General features: G+C 42.2%; 1 protein-coding gene across 5 annotated transcripts in view; it reads left to right on the top strand.

Annotated features, from left to right (window-relative positions):
* The window catches only part of LOC109923569 (LIM domain and actin-binding protein 1), a 134,822-nt gene that overhangs the window by 32,795 nt on the left and 84,279 nt on the right, over window positions 1-17,748 (top strand). For 4 of the 5 annotated variants that reach the window (XM_048618805.1, XM_048618807.1, XM_048618804.1 and 1 more), the window contains 2 exons: window positions 656-701; window positions 9,548-10,030. In XM_048618805.1, coding sequence (XP_048474762.1) covers window positions 656-701; window positions 9,548-10,030 — 529 coding nt within the window. Of the gene's footprint in view, window positions 1-655; window positions 702-3,081; window positions 3,257-9,547; window positions 10,031-17,748 lie in introns of those variants that run through there. The other variant, XM_048618808.1, reaches the window with a different exon arrangement.

Here is a 17,748-nt window from a genome sequence, read left to right as displayed (position 1 = left end):
ATTAATGTGTGGAGGGAGAAGTGAGATTTTGTTTGCTTCTTAAAAACTATTTTAGAATTATTACTGGAACTCCATGCTTCCATCCGATCTAACATTAAACAAAGAGGGAGCTTGGGGGATGCAAGTAATAAACTGCAAGTTCATCAGCCAGATTTTTTTCAGTCAAGAGAGGTTTAGACAGCAAATGTCAAGGAACCTGACGTTATGATAAAGCTTGGAGTGGTTCCTACTTGTTGTCTTGGTTTCAGATTTGTACCCATATTGGTAAGCAGCAGCTGGAACTTGAATTTATTTTCTCCACTCAAGTCCAGTGAAACCAAAATCCTGTTGTAGAAATCTCCCATTGAGATCCGTAGACCAGTACTTTGGAATCTATCACCTTTCTTTGCACTACGCTCTCTTGCTGCCTTTCCACTCCCACCTTCATTCTTTTTCAATTGTATTGAAAATAGTTGTCAAAAACACACGAGGGAAGAGACTCTGAAGCATTATAGCGTGACTGTTTGCTCAATAACAACAATGTAGGTGTCGGATTTGTACAGTTTACACGTCAAGTCCCACCTCATTAACGAATGGTCTAATGAGGCATTCAGCATTCTGTGCCAAAATTCTTCTGTGGTTTGATTCATATTATTCCCAGTCTCTTTCCCCTCAGGTATCAGAAAGCGGCAGAGGAAGCAAGCAGTGAACGAAAGAAAGGGGTAGGTGCACCTTTTCAGATTGGTTCAGTGTTTTATTTCTGCTTCTTTGCATGTGCAGAGAATGTACATTGAGCTGCAATTACTCAATGAAAACGTGCTAGCTAAAAGTAATCATACGCTTTTGGAATTTGGAGTTTTTTGCAATCTTGTACATGCTCTCGCTAATCAGGAATTATAGTGTGCATGATCAGTAAGTGGTTCTTCTGATTACTATCCCAGGGTAGTCACATTCTCATAACTTTTTCACATGTTCTGACAGGATAGCTATGCACATCTATCTGAATTAATTTCTCCAGAGCATCTACTGAGTGGTCAATCGAATATCTTTGCATTGACCCAAGAAAAATCATGCACTGTGTTTGTTAGTTGCGTTGTACTATTGGAGGACAGTGATATGGGTTTAAATGTTTAAAACTTGGTTAACAAACCTGAAGTCATGGAGAAAAAGTGAATGTAGTTTGCACAACTGTTGGAAGATATTTCACTTGTTCCAGTGCAGTGCCAGCAGGAACTGAGAGAGCTGCACGTTTGTTCCCTGGCATCATTGTGCAGTTATTGTAGTCCTTGTTCTCTACCACATCCGCATCTCCAAAATTGTTCCTCCCCAACAAACCAAAGGATTGAAATGCCTGCAGAGGATCCTTTTCCTGTTTTATAATTTTTTTGATTCATTCACGGGATGTGGGCGTCACTGACCAAGCCAGCATTTATTACCCACCCCTAACTGCCCGCTGGGCAATTAAGTGTCAAGAGAGGTGATGGCCTAATGGTATTATTGCTGGACTGTTGATCCAGAGACCCAGATAATGTTCTGGGGACCTGGGATCGAATCCCGCCCTGAATAGTAATTTGTGTGGGAGCAGAGCCAAGCAGTCTAAGGCGTGGCATTTACGCTGCAGCCTCTAAAGAGGTGTGGGTCCGAATCCCACCGCTACCACACGTACTGATAGCATGTTATGACAAATTGCAGTGGGGGTGAGCACTTAATGGTTGATATGGTGGTACAGTGGTTCGCATTGCTGTCTCTCAACATCAGGGACCTGGGTTCAATTCCAGCCTCTGGTGACTGTCTGTGTGGAGTTTGCATGTTCTCTCCATGTGTGTGGGTTTTCTCCAGGTGCTCTGGTTTCCTCCTACAGTCCAAAGATGTGCAGGATAGGTGGATTGGCCATGGGAAATTGTCCATAGTGTCCAGAGACGTGCAGGTTAGGTGGGTTAGCCATGGGAAATGGAGGGTTCGAGGGATAATGTGGAATCTGGATCTGGGTGGGATGCTGTTCGGAGGGTCAGTATGAATCAATGGGGTGAATGGCCTCTTTCTGCACTGGGGATTCTGAGAAGTGTGGAGTCACATGTTGACCAGACCAGGTGAGGATGGCAGTTTTCTTCTTTAAAGGATATTGGTGAACCAGCTGGGTTTTTCCTGACAATTGACAATGGTTTCATGGTCATTCTTGGAATCCTAATTCCAGATGGTTATTGAATTTAGTTTATACCATCTGCCATGGCAGGGTTTGTACCCAGGTCCCCAGAGCATTGCCAGGATCCCTGGAGTAATAGTTTAGTGATAATAACACTAGGCCATCACCTTCCCTAAAATCCCCTAAATTATAATAAAGATAACTGATCTACAAATACAGAGAACAAAGCCAAAATGGGCTATTGGTGAGGAAATATTTTGCCACCAGAATCTAATGCAGAGGAGTTGAATTATATGTAACTTCCTCCTTGTATAAATCTACTGAGCAAAAGCTCCTCCGAAGATTCATTTGTACTAGTTAATACCTTTGAATTTGTTGAAGTAGTCTGCAGGATTGAAACCTCTGTCTTGTTGCAAAGAACACCATAGTTAATTTAGAACCTAGTATGTTAAGCTTGGAATTTTTCTTTCTGGATCTTTTTAAAATGAAAAAGCAGGAAGAACAAGGGCCCCTGGGAGGGAAAAGGTTAAGTAGTTAATTTCTGGCTTCCAAAAATCAGGTTACTAAATTAGATCAGTAGTAGCTAGGGCATTTGGATCAGGTGAATCCCAGATTTGGTTGCTGTGCTGAGTTAATTGGTAGAGGTGTGACAATTGATCTCAAGCTTACTGAAGTAGACCAGAAAAAAATGACCAGCATTTCTGCTGGGTATCCAATGACCTATGTTAGTGTGTTTGTTTGAAGATTGGAGTCCAGTTTGGTTGTGGTGTCTTAAAAACTTATTAGCACTCCTATCTTTTGCACAAGGAAGCTTGGACAGTGTGAGACTGGAAGGATCACAACCTATTTGAGACAAGGTTAGAGGAAGAAGAAATTGGCAGAAAGAATATTTAATAGTTTTGTATCTGTTTAGGCCACAAAAATATTTTAAAACAAGAGAAATAGAAGAAAGTTATTGGATCTTGGGGAAATTACATGGTTAAGTAAGTTTCAAAAAAATTTATTTTTTTTTAAGTGTTTAAGAATTGTAAAACAATGATCCCAGTTGAGGTCTCATTTAGCACAAGTTTCCCTTCATCCCACTGAACCTGCACCCCTACAAAATATGTACACCTAGGAATCTTCTTGTTAATGGTAAGTGTTTTTTTTTGGGGGGGAGGTTCCAGGGCATGTATTAAATGTTGAATGGTTACCAGATAACATTCACAGGGTTAAGTGGCTACTTGGTTTTGAAGAGTTAAATTTGTGAGGTGGGCCTCAATCTGAGTTTATCCAGTAATCCTTTTTAATTCCTCCAGGTTTTATCTAGCTTTTTCAAACTCATTGTGGGGAAAATGAAAGGAGCATAAGCACCTTGTGTTAATGAATTGCAAACTGGTGCATTTATAACTAACCTTCAATTCTAAGTTTACCTTTTGAACATTATGTTGAAGAGAGAGACCTGTTACTTGATGCTAATTTTAAATTATTAATCTAATAGCAATCACAGCAGCTACTGGGGCAACCTTGTTCTTCCTGCTTTTCTAAATGTCAATTATAACTTAAAATGCATGAGGAAAAAAGGACATTTGTGAATTAAACTATTGCAACAGACTTAAATGAGTATTCATCATTCATCTTGATCTCTGTTTATGAATATAGTATTGGAAAACATCAAGATTAGCTAGTCTATAGAACCTAAATCACTTCATAAAGTTTTAGTATTTTGACAAGGACTCTTACACTTTGCAACTACTTTTCGGCCTATTTCTCTTTTTTGTTTTCCAACACCGCCCCCGCCCCCCCCCACCCAATTTATGCGCTTTGGCCCACCAAGGAGCCAAAGCAGATGGATGGAGTTGAGAAACAAGCTAACCATAATCTAATTGACTGGCAGAACAAGTTGAAGGGACTTAACGGCCTACTCCTGTTATTAATATGTAGTTGCCAGATATGGTTCTGTGCCTTTTCTTTTAGTGCTGAATCAAAGTTTGCCTCTTGTTTTTTGTTTTACTTTCCAAATTCCCAATGTTTGTTTTTAACCCTGATGAAATTCTGCTGGAAAGTGAATTAGGGCAGTGTTGTAATCAATTATGACCTCAACCTGATTTGCCATCTAGATTCTGCTGTGCAAGTTGAAATGGAGGATGTTAACAGGAAAAATTAGTGTGTGTCTGATCCATTGCCCAACCCCTTCCACACAATTATCATATCCCACCATATCAATGATGTCATTAACTTTGTTATTATTTTACCTATTTTTCTAATCAACCTGTTCAGAGATGTTATTACCCACCTCTGGAGCAGATAGGACTTGAACCCAGGTTTCCCATTCCAGGGGTAGGGATGCTACCACTGGGGTGCAAGAGGGCCCTCATTAACTTCTAATGTCAGTAGCCTTAACTCTTCCACTTGACCAATACTGCTGAATCAGTAAGCTTTGCTGGTTAAAGCCTGCTTATAGCCTGCTTATGTGCTTGTTACATGTCCATTACGTGAAAGATGTGATGACAGGAAATGAGTCACCAAGTATAAAACATAACTAACTGCCAAACTTTACATCCACAAGATATTTCTGAAATTGTGCCAGTTTTTGAATTTGTTGTTTGAACTATTTTTCAGCTACAGATGACAGCATTGCACAGGAGTCAAGACTCAGTTTACTGGTATAGCCTGGATTGGCTATGAAATTCTTTGCATTACGTTGGGAAAATCTAAAGGAAATTTCTTGGAAAATTGTAATTTTCAAAATATATTTCTCCAGGCCAAACAAAGGATACTAAGAGGCATACCGTGGATTTTGAGAAACAGTGTGTAACATTGTTGGAGTAGGAAGCATAAGGAGCGTATACTATACAAGTCTTTTGCAGCAAGCATTACATTCATTGGGCAAGCTGTGGCAAGAACAGATTCTGAAGCCTGTTTTTTTTTTTTTTTAAAAAAAACTGATACAAGTAGATACATTTTTGGGGGGATTTTGGCAGTTTATTAAATTATCCTGACCCAGCATCCATGTGTCACTAGGTGTCTTTCTCCAACTGTGGTTTGGGGGGTGATGGGAAGGATTACGGAGTCCATTTGTGCCTTCCTGTTGTTGCAGCTGACTTGGCAGACTGAGATTGCATCTGGAACTCTTTTATAACTAAAGATGTAGCCTTTGCAAAGCTCTGTAGTACTATGTAGTATCTGGTAGGATTGGGAGCAAATTCATCTACAGATCTGACAGTGTATACAGTTGTACTGTGTATGCTGTAAAAATAGCTTATTTTTGACAGTGGATATAGCTTGCTGGATTGCTGTGCAGATGTTCAAAAATTGTTGTAGAGCTTGGCTTATTTGTTGTATAATGCTAGGATGGATCAGAATCAACCACCCATATTTTGGACATGGTAGAAAGCAAAAATAATTTAAGGTCAAATTGCTTGACACTACAATATTTTCCTTCTTCCCTTCCTCCTCCTTCCCATCCCTTAATTTTCCCAGTGCTCTTCCTTTAACCTTTGATGGGGTATGGTTTCAAGGACACTGGCTGTACCCTTGGTATTCTATCACAAGTGGTCTATGATTCAGCAGCCTAAATATTATCAACTTGTACTGGGGAAGGCATTACTGAGAAGCTTGATTCCTCCTTCATGCAGCGGAAGTTACCAAAGAACTACAGTAGCTCCAGATTCCCATCTGATTTACCCCCATCTGGCCTGACACCAGTGGGTTGCTTTGATTGGAATTGGCTGTTGTGAACGTGTTGAGGACTGAAATTGCCAACTTTATTTCTGTAATGTAACTCTATACCACTTGGTAGTGATACTCTGCCATGGGGGCTGCTCAATTTTAAATTTAATTAACTGTACCATTTCACAGAAATTAACAGGGCCATTCAGCCCATTGTGCTTGTGCTAGCTCTTTGAAAGAGTTGTGAGATTGGTCCCACTCCCTTGCCAAATTGCCTTCAAGTAATAAGTAGTTTTTGAATTCCCTTGAGAGTTACTATTGAACCTGTTCACCCTTGCTGTAGTGATATGCCTTCACTTTTAAAGACAAAGATAGGATAATGATAAAGTAGATTCTTTCGCTGTCCATGATTTGTGGATGTGGGGGCCCTGTGACCTCTCTGGCCTCTTCTGTTACTCAGGGTGTGGCAGGATTAGTGATGGTTCATATGACTACTGGCTAGGGGTGGGGAAAATTTCCTATTAGATAGCTCTTGATAGAGCATCCATCTCCACTCTGCTCATTGCTGATTGTCATTAAAACTCCCGCTTGTTCATATTAACACCATCTGACCAAAGTTCCATCTAAGCCATTAAGCAATCAATGCTCTCACGCACAAATCAGTCTCTCACTGCAAAGTTGTATGAAACAATTTAATGGCCCACGGACTTAAATGAATAGATCATGCACGTTAAAGAAATAATTATAGGAGACCTAGCCTTGAAGTCAGGAGCTTACGGGTTCAGATTCCACCCTACAGGCCTGAGCCAATAATCCAGGCTAACCTTTCCAGTGCAGTACTGTCAGGGATGCTGTCTTTTGCACTGATAGTTAAACTGATCCTGTGGATCGGAAAAAATCCTTGTATTTAAAGGAAAGGCAGGACGTTCTCCCCAGTGTCCCTGAATGATATTTATCCTTTTGGCCAATATTAATTTTTAAAAAACAAAATCACAACTCTGCTTAAGAGTCAGAGTTACAGAGATGTACAGCACAGAAACAGAACCTTTGGTCCAACTCGTCCATGTCGATCAGATATCCTAGATAAATCTTGTTACATTTGGCTTATATCCCTTCCCTTCCTATTCATATACACATCCAGATGCTTTTTTTTTAAATGTTGTAATTGTACCAGCCTCCTCCACTTCCTTCTGGCACCTTGTTCCATGCACGCACCACCCTCTGTGTGGAAAAAGTTGCCCCTTAGGTCCCTCTTCAAATCTTTCCCCTCTTAACTAGAGGGCATAGGCTTAAGATTTGGATGCCCCCACCTGAGGAAAAGACCTTGTCTGTTTACCCTATCCATGCCCCTCATGATTTTATAAACTTCTATAAGATCACCCCTCAGCCTCTGACGCTCCAGGAAAATAGCCCCAGCCTATTTGGCCTCTCCCTATAGCTCAAACCGTCCAGCTCTGGCAACATCCTTGTAAATCTTTTCTGAACCCTTTCAAGGTTCACAACATCCTTCCCATAGTAGGGAGACTGGAATTGCACACAGTATTCCAGAAGTGGTCAAACTGATGTCCAGTACACCCTCAACATGACCTCCCAACTCCTATACTCAATGCCCTGACCAATAAAGGCAAGCAGACCAAACACCACCTTCACTATCCTATCTACCTGTGACTCCACTTTCAAGGAACTATGAACGTGCACTCCAAGGTCTCTTTCTTCAGCAACACTCCCCAGGACCTTACCGTTTTAAGTGTACTAGTCCTGCCCTGATTTGCCTTTCCAAAATGCAGTACCTTACGTCTCTCTAAATTAAACTACATCTGCCACCCATTGGCCCATCTGATCAAGGTCCTGTTGTACTGTGAGGTAACCTTCTTCACTGTCCGCTACACCAATTTTGGTGTCATCTGCAAACTTACTAACCATACCTCCCATGTTCACATCCAAATCATTTAAATAAGTGACGAAAAGCAGTGGACCCAGCACCGATCCTTCTCGCACACCATTGGTCACGGGCCTCCAGTCTGAAAAGCAACCCTCCACCACCACCCACTGTCTCCTACCTTTGAGCTAGAACTGTTGTGTGCAACTAGCCTGCTGCTTTTCCTAATTACAGTAGTTGTTACATCTTAATTTTGCATTGGCTGTAAAATTCTTTGGAATATCCTGAATTTGTAAAAGGTGCTGTTTAAATGCAAGTTTGTTCTTCCCCTTTCAAAGGAGACTAATGCCTCTGTCCTGTCTGACCTTCATGTGGCCTCAGTTTAACATCTTTGTGCTCGATTCTTTAATACAAAAATATCGACCACCACTACTGAGGAAGGATACTCTTGCTTTTGAGGGAGTGCAGCGAAGGTTTACCAGGCTGATTCTGAGGATGGTTTGACTGACGAGGTTAGGTACTAAATAAAAACCGAAAGAATTGTGGGTGCTGTAAATCGGGAACAAAAACAAAGTACTGAGGAAGGGTCACCGGATCCGAAACGTTAACTCGTTTTTTTTTATCTTCACAGATGCTGCCAGACCTGCTGAGCTTTTCCAGCAACTTTGTTTTTGTTCCTGACTAGGTTAGGATTGTTTTCGCTGGAGTTCAGACGACTGAGGGGTGATCTCAGAAACTTATAAAATTCTAACAGAACTGGACAGGGTAGCTGCAGGGAGGATGTTCCTGATTGGTGGGTGTGTCCAGAACTAGGTGTACAGTATGAGGATTTGGGGTAGATGATTTAGGACAGAGATGAGACATTTCTTCACCTAAAGAGTGGTGAGCCTGTGGCATTAATTACCACAGGAAGCAGTTGATGCCAAAACATTGAATGTATTCAAGAGGTGACTAGATAAAGCACTTGGGGCGAATGGGATCAAAGGTTACGGGGCAAAAGCAGGATTAGGCTATTGAGTTGGATGATCAGCTTTGATCGTGAAGAATGGTGGAGCAGGCTTGAAGGGCTGAATGGCCACCTCCTGCTCCTGTCTTCTGTTTGTAAAATAACTAGAGATGAGCAATAAGTAGCTATGTCCCAGTGTGATAAATCGACGATAAAAAATGCTTTTTTTTTAAAGTAGTAACATTCCATTGCTGGGAAACTGAATTTCCAGTGGCTAAAAGGCTAGCCAATGAGCAAAACTTTCTGCTCAGGTTGTTAACTAGTAAACCTAAAGCCAGCAATTTGTCCAGCAGCAACAGAGACAACTTTGTTCTCTGCATCTGTCGATCTTGTGAACTGCTGCTAGATACATTGGCTGCACTTTGCTTGGTATTTGGAGTACAGTTCAAAGTATGCGTATAAAGTTGGGGGAGCATTATAGGCATTGCTCTCCTAAAATTGAAATGGCAAATTTGAAACCTCTGTATTTGCTGGAAATTTGAAACCAGGTCATCCTTTTATTACTGAATTGCCCTTGAATTTCTCTTTTTCTTGTCTTAGATTGCATGGAGTAAAGCTTTTATGTTGTCCTCATTTAATTTGATAAGTAAAATCCTTAACAATTCCCTTCATTGTTCTTCCTTTTTCCTTATAAGGAAATTCTCTGCTGTTTTATCATTTCCTGCTTTGGTTTCCTGATTTTCTGCTATGCCCTGAGGGGAGAAATGCCTGTACAAGTTGTAGCAGTAAATGGTTGCAGCTGCCTAAGTAACTCAAAGCACTGGTGACACGTATGTTTTTGTGTGTGTACGCGTGCACTGTTTCCTGTTTGCAAAGCAACGACCAAACTTTGAATCCATGCTTGGCTATTCCTTCTCTGTAATGGGTTTCAAATTCTGTCTTCTTGCAGAACACTGAAAATCTTCCCCCAACCCTGAGGAAAGGGACATTGAGCATCTTGAAAAAGAAGTGGGAAATTCCAGAAAATTCCACAGCACAACCAGTGCTTCCAAAATCGCCTGTCAGAATTAATCGTGCAGATTCCCGGGCTCAGATCGCTGCTGTCAGCCCAAAAGCATACTCCAGCTTTGTGCCTCTAAGTGAGTCGGATCAGAATTTGGAGACTACCCCGAGAGTCAAGTCTCCCAGGAGCCCAGGGGTCTTGAGCAGATTTCCTTATCCTGGTACAGAGAGTGAAGGCCAGGCTGAGTTAAAGATGGAAAGAATTCTTTCTAAAGAGGGGAACGAAGTGGAGAATGGAACAGCACAAGATTTGACAGTCTCCTCTAAAATTGAGAAGTTTAATGTCCCACTGAACAGCTTGAAAATGATGTTTGAGAAGGGGGATGCACATGTTCAGCCTAAGCACAGACACCATGAAAGCCCAGTTAAGGTAAGTGTGTCCCACAAGTCATTTGTTTGAATCAAACCTTCCTTCAGGCTTAGTTGATTTTACAGTGAGCTCAAGTTTACTTGAAGACAGCAAAATAATTGCATGGGGAGCTTGTGGCTCAGAATTTAGAATTTGTGCACTGGTTCATTTGTTTTCAATGTTACAATTTTTTGTTTAAATTTTGAAGGACGTTTTTTCAAATGATCAGCTGTGTCATTTGATGCACTTCTCCTGTCTTTTCAAGAACTCCAGAGCCTTGCATAGCCAGTCTAGACTGCTGCATTTTTCTTTAAAACGGCACAACATAACATTGTCTGGAAATGCTACAGTTGAGTTCTAGCTTTGTTCACTTAAATCTTGAGAATCAGAAATCTGGCACATGATGATTTTGCTTGAGAAAAGCACCAGCAATACAGGCTACTAAAGTACAGGATAAATCCTCTGCGGTGATAGTCGATTTGGTTACAGTTGATGTTGATAGGTTGGGATAATGAAGATAATCCAGGATGTGCTAGTTGAGTGGTTCTATATAGATGCAGGTTGAAGAGAGATTGAGCTGCAACATGTTTTTTTTTTGTTTTGTTTTCCTCTTACGTTACTTGGATTGCATATACTTGCTGTTAAACTTTGACATAGAAGGTGTGCTGGTCCCTGCCGGACAAATACCAGTATGAACTGCCACCTCTTGAGAAAAGGAGTATAAATATCTTCTGGATTGCTGGCTCAAGCAGAAGCTGTTTTGTTTTTGTTTTTTTTTTGCATTTACTCTTGCTTGTTCATACATGTGCCCTCAATCATGTTCTTGATGGTGCTATTGCTCCCATGTATTTGGAGTCATTTTCCCCCCTCTCAACAACAACCCAGTTGAAATCAGCTAAGTTGACACCAACTGAAAATTACAGCTTTCTGGTCTTTGAAGCATGACTTAATTGTTTTGAGCTTATTGTCAATTTTATTCTGTAAAGTTGCATTTTTTTTGTTCACTATGTGAAAGGAGATGAAGACTGGCGCTGTATAATGCTCCAGAGTGCTCAACCACCAATTGAATACTTTTTAGAAATTTAGTCACTGTTGCAGACTATAAAACTTTAAAATTCCATTGCCACTAATTTTGGTAGCCTAATTTTTGGATTTATTTACCATGTTAAGATTTATCTAACTTGTCTATTTCCGCCTCCAGCCCAAGAAATGAATTAATAAATGAATGTGAAATATAGGCACAAATAGAGCATGATTGCTAAACCCTTATGGGCTGAGCTGTTTGGATCTGGGTATTTGGAAAGTTGTCTACGTATATTTGCAGGCGACATCTTTTCACAACGTTGGTCCATGGGAGGAGCAAGAAACTCAAGGCTTTTTTTTAAATTCACCTGTGGGATGTGGGGAATCATTGGCTAGCCAGCATTAATTGCCTGTCCTCCTTTAGCATGTGTATCTGTAGTTCTTGCTACTGCGTCGGAGTAATGAAAGTGTGAGAGATTGGCACTAAGTGGATTTTGCTTTCCATTTTAAAGTGATAACTAGAGGTTGGGTTTTGAAATAATTTCCACTTGTTACTCTATACTTCTAAAAGTATAATGCTGCTTTGCACTTGTGTTCTCCACTCTCAATTGTGCAATCCTTGAAAGGATCAGGACAGCAGCAGATTGCAGTAGGCAGGCGTGCTCTGGTTATCTTCTCTGGGTGTGGTGAAATCCTTGTATTTTGTTCTCTCATTTCTCTCGCCATGTTGGCCATATAGCATGGAAATGAGCCCTTCAGCCCACCTTGTCTGTGCCGAACAGATTGCCTAAACTAAACTAGTCCCATTTGCCTGCATTTGGCCCGTATCCCTCTGAACATCTCCTATTCATGTACCTGTCCAAATGTCTTTTAAATGTTGTAATTGTACATAGCTATACTACTTCCTCTGGCAACTCGTTCCATATATGCACCACCCTCCTGTGTGGAAAAAGTTACGCCTCAGGTCCCCTTTTTTTTATTAAATCTTTCCCCTCTCGCCTTTAAACCTATGCCCTCTATTCCCCTACCCTGGGGAAAAGGCTTGGCTGTTCACCTTATCCATGCCCCTCATGATTTTATAAACCTCTATAAGGTCACCTCCCAGTCTCCTATGCTCCAGAGAAAACAGCCCCAAACCATTCAGCCTCTCCTTATAATCAAATCTTCTGGTCTCAGTAACATCCTTGTAAATCTTTTTTGCCCCGTTCCACTTTAATAACAGCCTTCCCGTATATTCATGGACAGAGACACATTCTCTACAAACAATGGAATATACTGACTCAAAGTCATCAGTGATTTATAGCAACAACCCACTTGGTTTGGTCATGTTCTTCATCATTGATTTTTTTTCATCCGTTACTCAGTCTGGACTACATGACTCCAGACCCACAGCCATGCGGCTGACTCTTAAAAGCCCTTCTGACATGCCTGAGAAAGACACACTGATCAAGAGGGCAATTAGGGATGAGCAACTATTTACTCTTGGGGGTGGTGGGGAAAGCAAAGGTGAACAGTGTCAGGAACCTCTTCTCTGTCTCGGAACCATATGGAGTCACTGACAGCCACGGCATCATTATTTGGTGAGAGAAGAGTTATTCATAGAGGTATACAACTTGTCCATTCTGACCAAGTTTCTTAAACTGAACTAGTCCCTTTTGCCTGCATTTGGCTCATATCCCTCTTAAACCTGAGATGAGCATGGGCATCAGACCTCCCTGGAAGATCCTGGTCTTTTGAGCTGACTGATCTGAGAACCATTTGTATTGGGGATTGGAGGATAACAACATCAATTTATCATATTGCACAAAGGAGAGGACACGTGCGCAAGTCAGCAAAAAAAAAAGCACTGAACAGCTGTTCTGTTTTCTTGTGCGTCCACAAGTTCAGAAGGGAACTGCTCATCAGAGGGTAGACACTTGCCTACGCAATGTAAATTTGTGGTACCTTGCTTTGCCCAAATTGGCTGGTGCATTTCTCACTATATGACAGTGACTATACTTGAAAATGTATTCAATAAGGTATAAGTACTTTTAGGGTGTCCTGAGATCATATAAGATGCTACATAAATACAAATTTGTTTGTCCTGTAAGTCACTGCAGGGAAAATTATTTTGTAGCTCAGACATTTGCAACAAGAATAACTGCTCTTAAATACAAGTGTTTATTGCTTGATCACTCATCCTCTCCTCCTTCACTTTGAGACTTAGTTTGGACTGCTTTGCCAAGCTGTTTCACATGCTAGCCTGTTAAGCAAATCATCTGCATGTCCCCTGATCTACGGGAACAATACTTCTCTTTCTTAAGAGACAGGCAAGCAAAACTAATCTCTGATCTTGAAACCGTAGCTGTGAAAGAGTGTAAAACTCCAACTGATCTACCTGGTGAACCACATTGAAAGATACTGAAAGGAGAGAGGTTTTTAAAAAGTCAAATGATTCACATGAGAGATGCTGTCATATGATGAAACTGGGCTCTTTTAATTCACTCATCCTAAACACATGATTTGCCTTTGCATGTTTATTCCTTTCTTCCTCTTTCTACTCGCTTGTCATTTTTTTAATATAACTTTGTTCCTCTGGGTAGGGCAACAGTAACCTTTCCAAACTTTTCAGCTGAACTGGGTTTGTACCTCTTATCTTTTTAAGAGCATAGTAACAGGACTAGGCTATTCAACCCGTTGAGCCTGTTATACCATTCAGTGAGATCATGGCTGATCTGCGGCCTAACTCCATATACCTGCCTTTGGTGCATAAACCTAAGTACCTTTTGCTTAACAAAAATTTATCTCTCAAAATTAACGACTGATCTAGCACCCACTGCCATTTGTGGAAGAGACTTTCAAACATCTCCCACCCTTTGTGTGTAGAAGTGCTTCCTAACATCTCTCCTGAACGGTCTGGCTCTCATTCTCAGACTGTGCCCCGGTTCTAGAATCCCAACCAGTGGAAATAGTTTCCCTTTATCGACCCTGTCTTTTCCTGTTAATATCTTGAAGACTTTGATCGGATCACTCCATAACCTTCTAAATTCTAGAGAAAACCGGTCTAATTTGTATAAGCTCTGAAGTCCACATATCATTCTTGTAAACCTATGTTGTACTCCCTCCAAGGCCACTATATCCTTCCTAAGATATGGTGCCCAGATTTGCTCTCAGTACTCCCAAGTGGGGTTTAACCAGGGTTTTGAAGAGCTGCAGCACAGATTGTTTTTGTATAATCTAAACAGAAAGGCCAGCATTCTATTAGCTGCCTTGATTATTTTCTGCACTTGTTTATGATGCTTTAAAAATCTATGCACCTAAACCCCCAAATCTATTTGGGCATCCATTGTATTTAACTTCATACCATCTAGAAAGCACCCTGATCTACTTTTTTGTTTGGTCCAAAATGGATAGCCTCTCTCTTGCTTACATTGAACTCCATCTGCCATAATTGGACGGACCATCACCTGATCCAAGCTAGGATCAACGTAAATGTAGCCCTGCTGCAGTGGAGACAACAGAAGCAGTGCTGCAAAAAAGCTCAACATTGTGGTACTCAGACCCAGCAAAAGAGAGCCTCATGCAACCAGCTCTTCTCTCAAACCTAGTGACCCTTGGTGATACCATGTCGCAGGATTCCAATAGCCTCTGGTCTTACCTCAAGGCCACCATCGTTAATGCCTGCAAAACTCATTCAGTTACTTAACCAAGAAACACCAAGACTGGTTTGATGAGTATGACCAGGAGATCCAAGAACTGAAACCAGAAGCGCATGGCATTTGAGTGTTAACCAGCAAATGCACTTGGAAGAGAAAAGGCAGACCTACAGGTAACTGAAGGCAAAGGTCCAATGATGAACCTGTGACGTAAAGAACAGGTCGGGTGGAGAAAGCACCGGAGACCCAACGAATGGCTGACAACCATGATGTGCAGGGTTTCTCCTGTGCTGTCAAGACCACATATGGACCAAACACCCAAGGCCCCACACCACTGCTGGCCAGGGTCAAAGTGACTCTAATCGAAGATAAAGAAGCCATCACACAACCTGGTGGGAGCATTTCAGAGGCCTCCTCAACCGGGGCTCTGTTGATTTGAGCATCCTTGACCGCATTCCACAGTATGCTACATGCCACGAGCTCAGCAACACCCCAGCCCCGCACTAAGCAGAGAAGGCCATCAACCAGCTCAAGAACAACAAGGCTTTTGGAGCAGACACTTCCACCCTGAGGCACTGAAGTGCTGAGGCAAAAAGCTCCTGCTGCAGCTACACACGCTTGTCTGCCTTATGTGGAAAGAGGAAAGCATCCCAGGACAGCTTCAAAATGCTACATCCGTGAGCATTTTCACAAAAGGGAACAAGTCTGACTGTGGTAACTTTAAGGGCATCTTCCTGTTGTTGACACTTGGAAATGTCATTGCCAAGGTTCTCCTCAGCCATCTCTACCCTATGGCTGAGGAACTCCTAGAATTGCAGTGTGGCTTCTGGCCATGGAGGGGCACAATGGACATGATTTTCACTGCGTGATGGCTGCATGAGAAATACAGAGAAGAGAACCTACCCCTGTACATGGCCACCTTTTGACCTTCCAAAGGCCTTTGATGCTGTCAATTAGGAAGCATTATGGAGCGTCCCTCTCCACTTTGGTTGCACCGTGAAGTTTGTCACCATCCTTCACCTGCTGCACGACGACATGGAAGTCATGGTAATGACAAATGTCTCTACCACTGACCCATTCCCTGTTCAGACCGGTGTCATCACCCCAACACTGTTCTCAATCTACCTTGCCGTAGTGCTTCACCTCACTGCCAACAAACTTCCTGCTGGAGTAGAGCTAACATAGAGAACTAGTGGGAAATTATTGAACCCCTACTGCTTTCCAGCCAAAGCCAAAACCAAAGTCACCCCAACCAGTGTCGGTGAGCTGCAGTAGACAGATGATGCTTGCAAACGTGCAAACTCCAGACTATTGTCAGTGCCTTTTTTACGGAGGCATGAGAGCATGGGTCTCGCTCTGAACATCCACAAGACAAAGGTCCTCCACCAACATGGCCTGGCATTGCAGAGCGAACCCCTGATCATCAAAGTCCATGGGGAGGCCTTGGGGAACATTGAAAGTGGTCAATACCTTGAGTGTCTTGTTGACCAAAGTACATATTGATGAGATCCAGCACTGCCTCTAGTGTGCTAGCACAGACTTGGGCCACCTGAGAAAAAGGGGTTTTGAGGACATCAAATCCGACACCAAGCTCATGGTCTACAGAGCTGTGGTTTTCCCTCTCCTATATGGCTGTCTCTACAGGGAGCACCTCAAGGCACTGGAACAGTACCACCAATGCTGCCTGCACAAGATCCTGTGAATCTGCTGGGAAGATGGACGTGCCAACGTTTCCAGCATCTAAGCACTTTCACCGTGCTTGATGGGCTGGGCACGTCATCCGCATCTGACATGAGACCACCAAGCAGGTGGTCTACTCCAGGTCTGAAACGATAGGGTGAGCCCTTGGTGGACAAAGGAAACGTTTCAGGGATGCCCTCGAGGTCTCACGGACAAAGTGTGGTATTTCCATTGACACCTCGGAATCACTGGCCCAAAGCGGAGGAGGAGCATCCGGGAAGGTATTGAGCACCTTGAGACTCACTGGGGGGGAAAGGCGGAAGCCAGGTGAAAAGGCATGCACTGCCACACCAGCGCCCCACCCACCGCTTCTCATTGCTGCACTTGGGTAAAAGTTGGTTGAATCTGTGGAAGTTGCATCGGTCTGTACGGCCACCTGTGGACTTATCCTCGTCTATCTTTTGCTTTCGGGATGACTCCGAGGGACCGCTGATCATGATGGCGAATAAAAATGCGAATAATTGGGATCCTGACACGTTCCTTGTGGGACACCACTGGTCATATACTGCCAATTTGCATATTTACCCATTATCCCTACTTTCTGTCACCTGCTACTCAACTAATTTCCCAACAATTGTAAGTAATTTCCTCTCATTTGAGTGCTTCTACCTTCTGTGGAACTTTATGAATTTCTAGAAGGCGTTTGATATAAACAGCATCTGCCACCTTAGTAACCTCTTCACTGAATTCAGTGAAGTTTTTTTTTGTCAGGCACAACCTACTTGTCATGAATTCATGTGGGTTCTCTCTGATTAATTGAAAATTTGATGTGTTTAGTTACCCATCCTTGATGGAAGACTCTCTCAATTTCCCTACCACAGATGTTAAGCTAACTAGTTTGTAATCCTCTGGTTTTCCTCTTTCACCAGTCTTAAATTGCACGTCATTCTGCCTTCCTCCAATCCAGAGGGACACCCCTGGACCTAAGGAACTCTGAAAGATTATAGTTAGTGTGTCTGCAGTGTGCTCCCCTGCTTCCTTTAACACCCTCTGGAAACCATCACGTCCTGAGAATTTGTCCGTCCTTTAGTTCCAATAATTTCCTTGTTATCAGTGTTTCACTTGCATTAATCCCTATCCTCGATCCACTATTTTCCCCACAACTTCTGGTAAGCTATCCTCCTTTTCTACTGTAAACACTGTGAGGCAAAGTAATCATTCAACATGATCACCACCATTTTTTTTTCCCCATAGCCATTTGACTATCTCCACTTTCATTCCCTCGTGGGCCAGCATTGCTTCTAACCACCCACTTTCCCTTTAGTAACTATAAAATTTCCTAATACTGATTTTTGATGTTCTTTGCAAATGTCCTTTCATAATCCCTTTTGGTAGTGCTTT

This window comes from Rhincodon typus, chromosome 41 (genome assembly GCF_021869965.1).
Source record: "Rhincodon typus isolate 14 chromosome 41, sRhiTyp1.1, whole genome shotgun sequence".
NCBI lineage: Eukaryota > Metazoa > Chordata > Chondrichthyes > Orectolobiformes > Rhincodontidae > Rhincodon > Rhincodon typus.
Note: the sequence above shows the minus strand (reverse complement) of the source record. Positions and strands in the feature narration are given on the sequence as shown.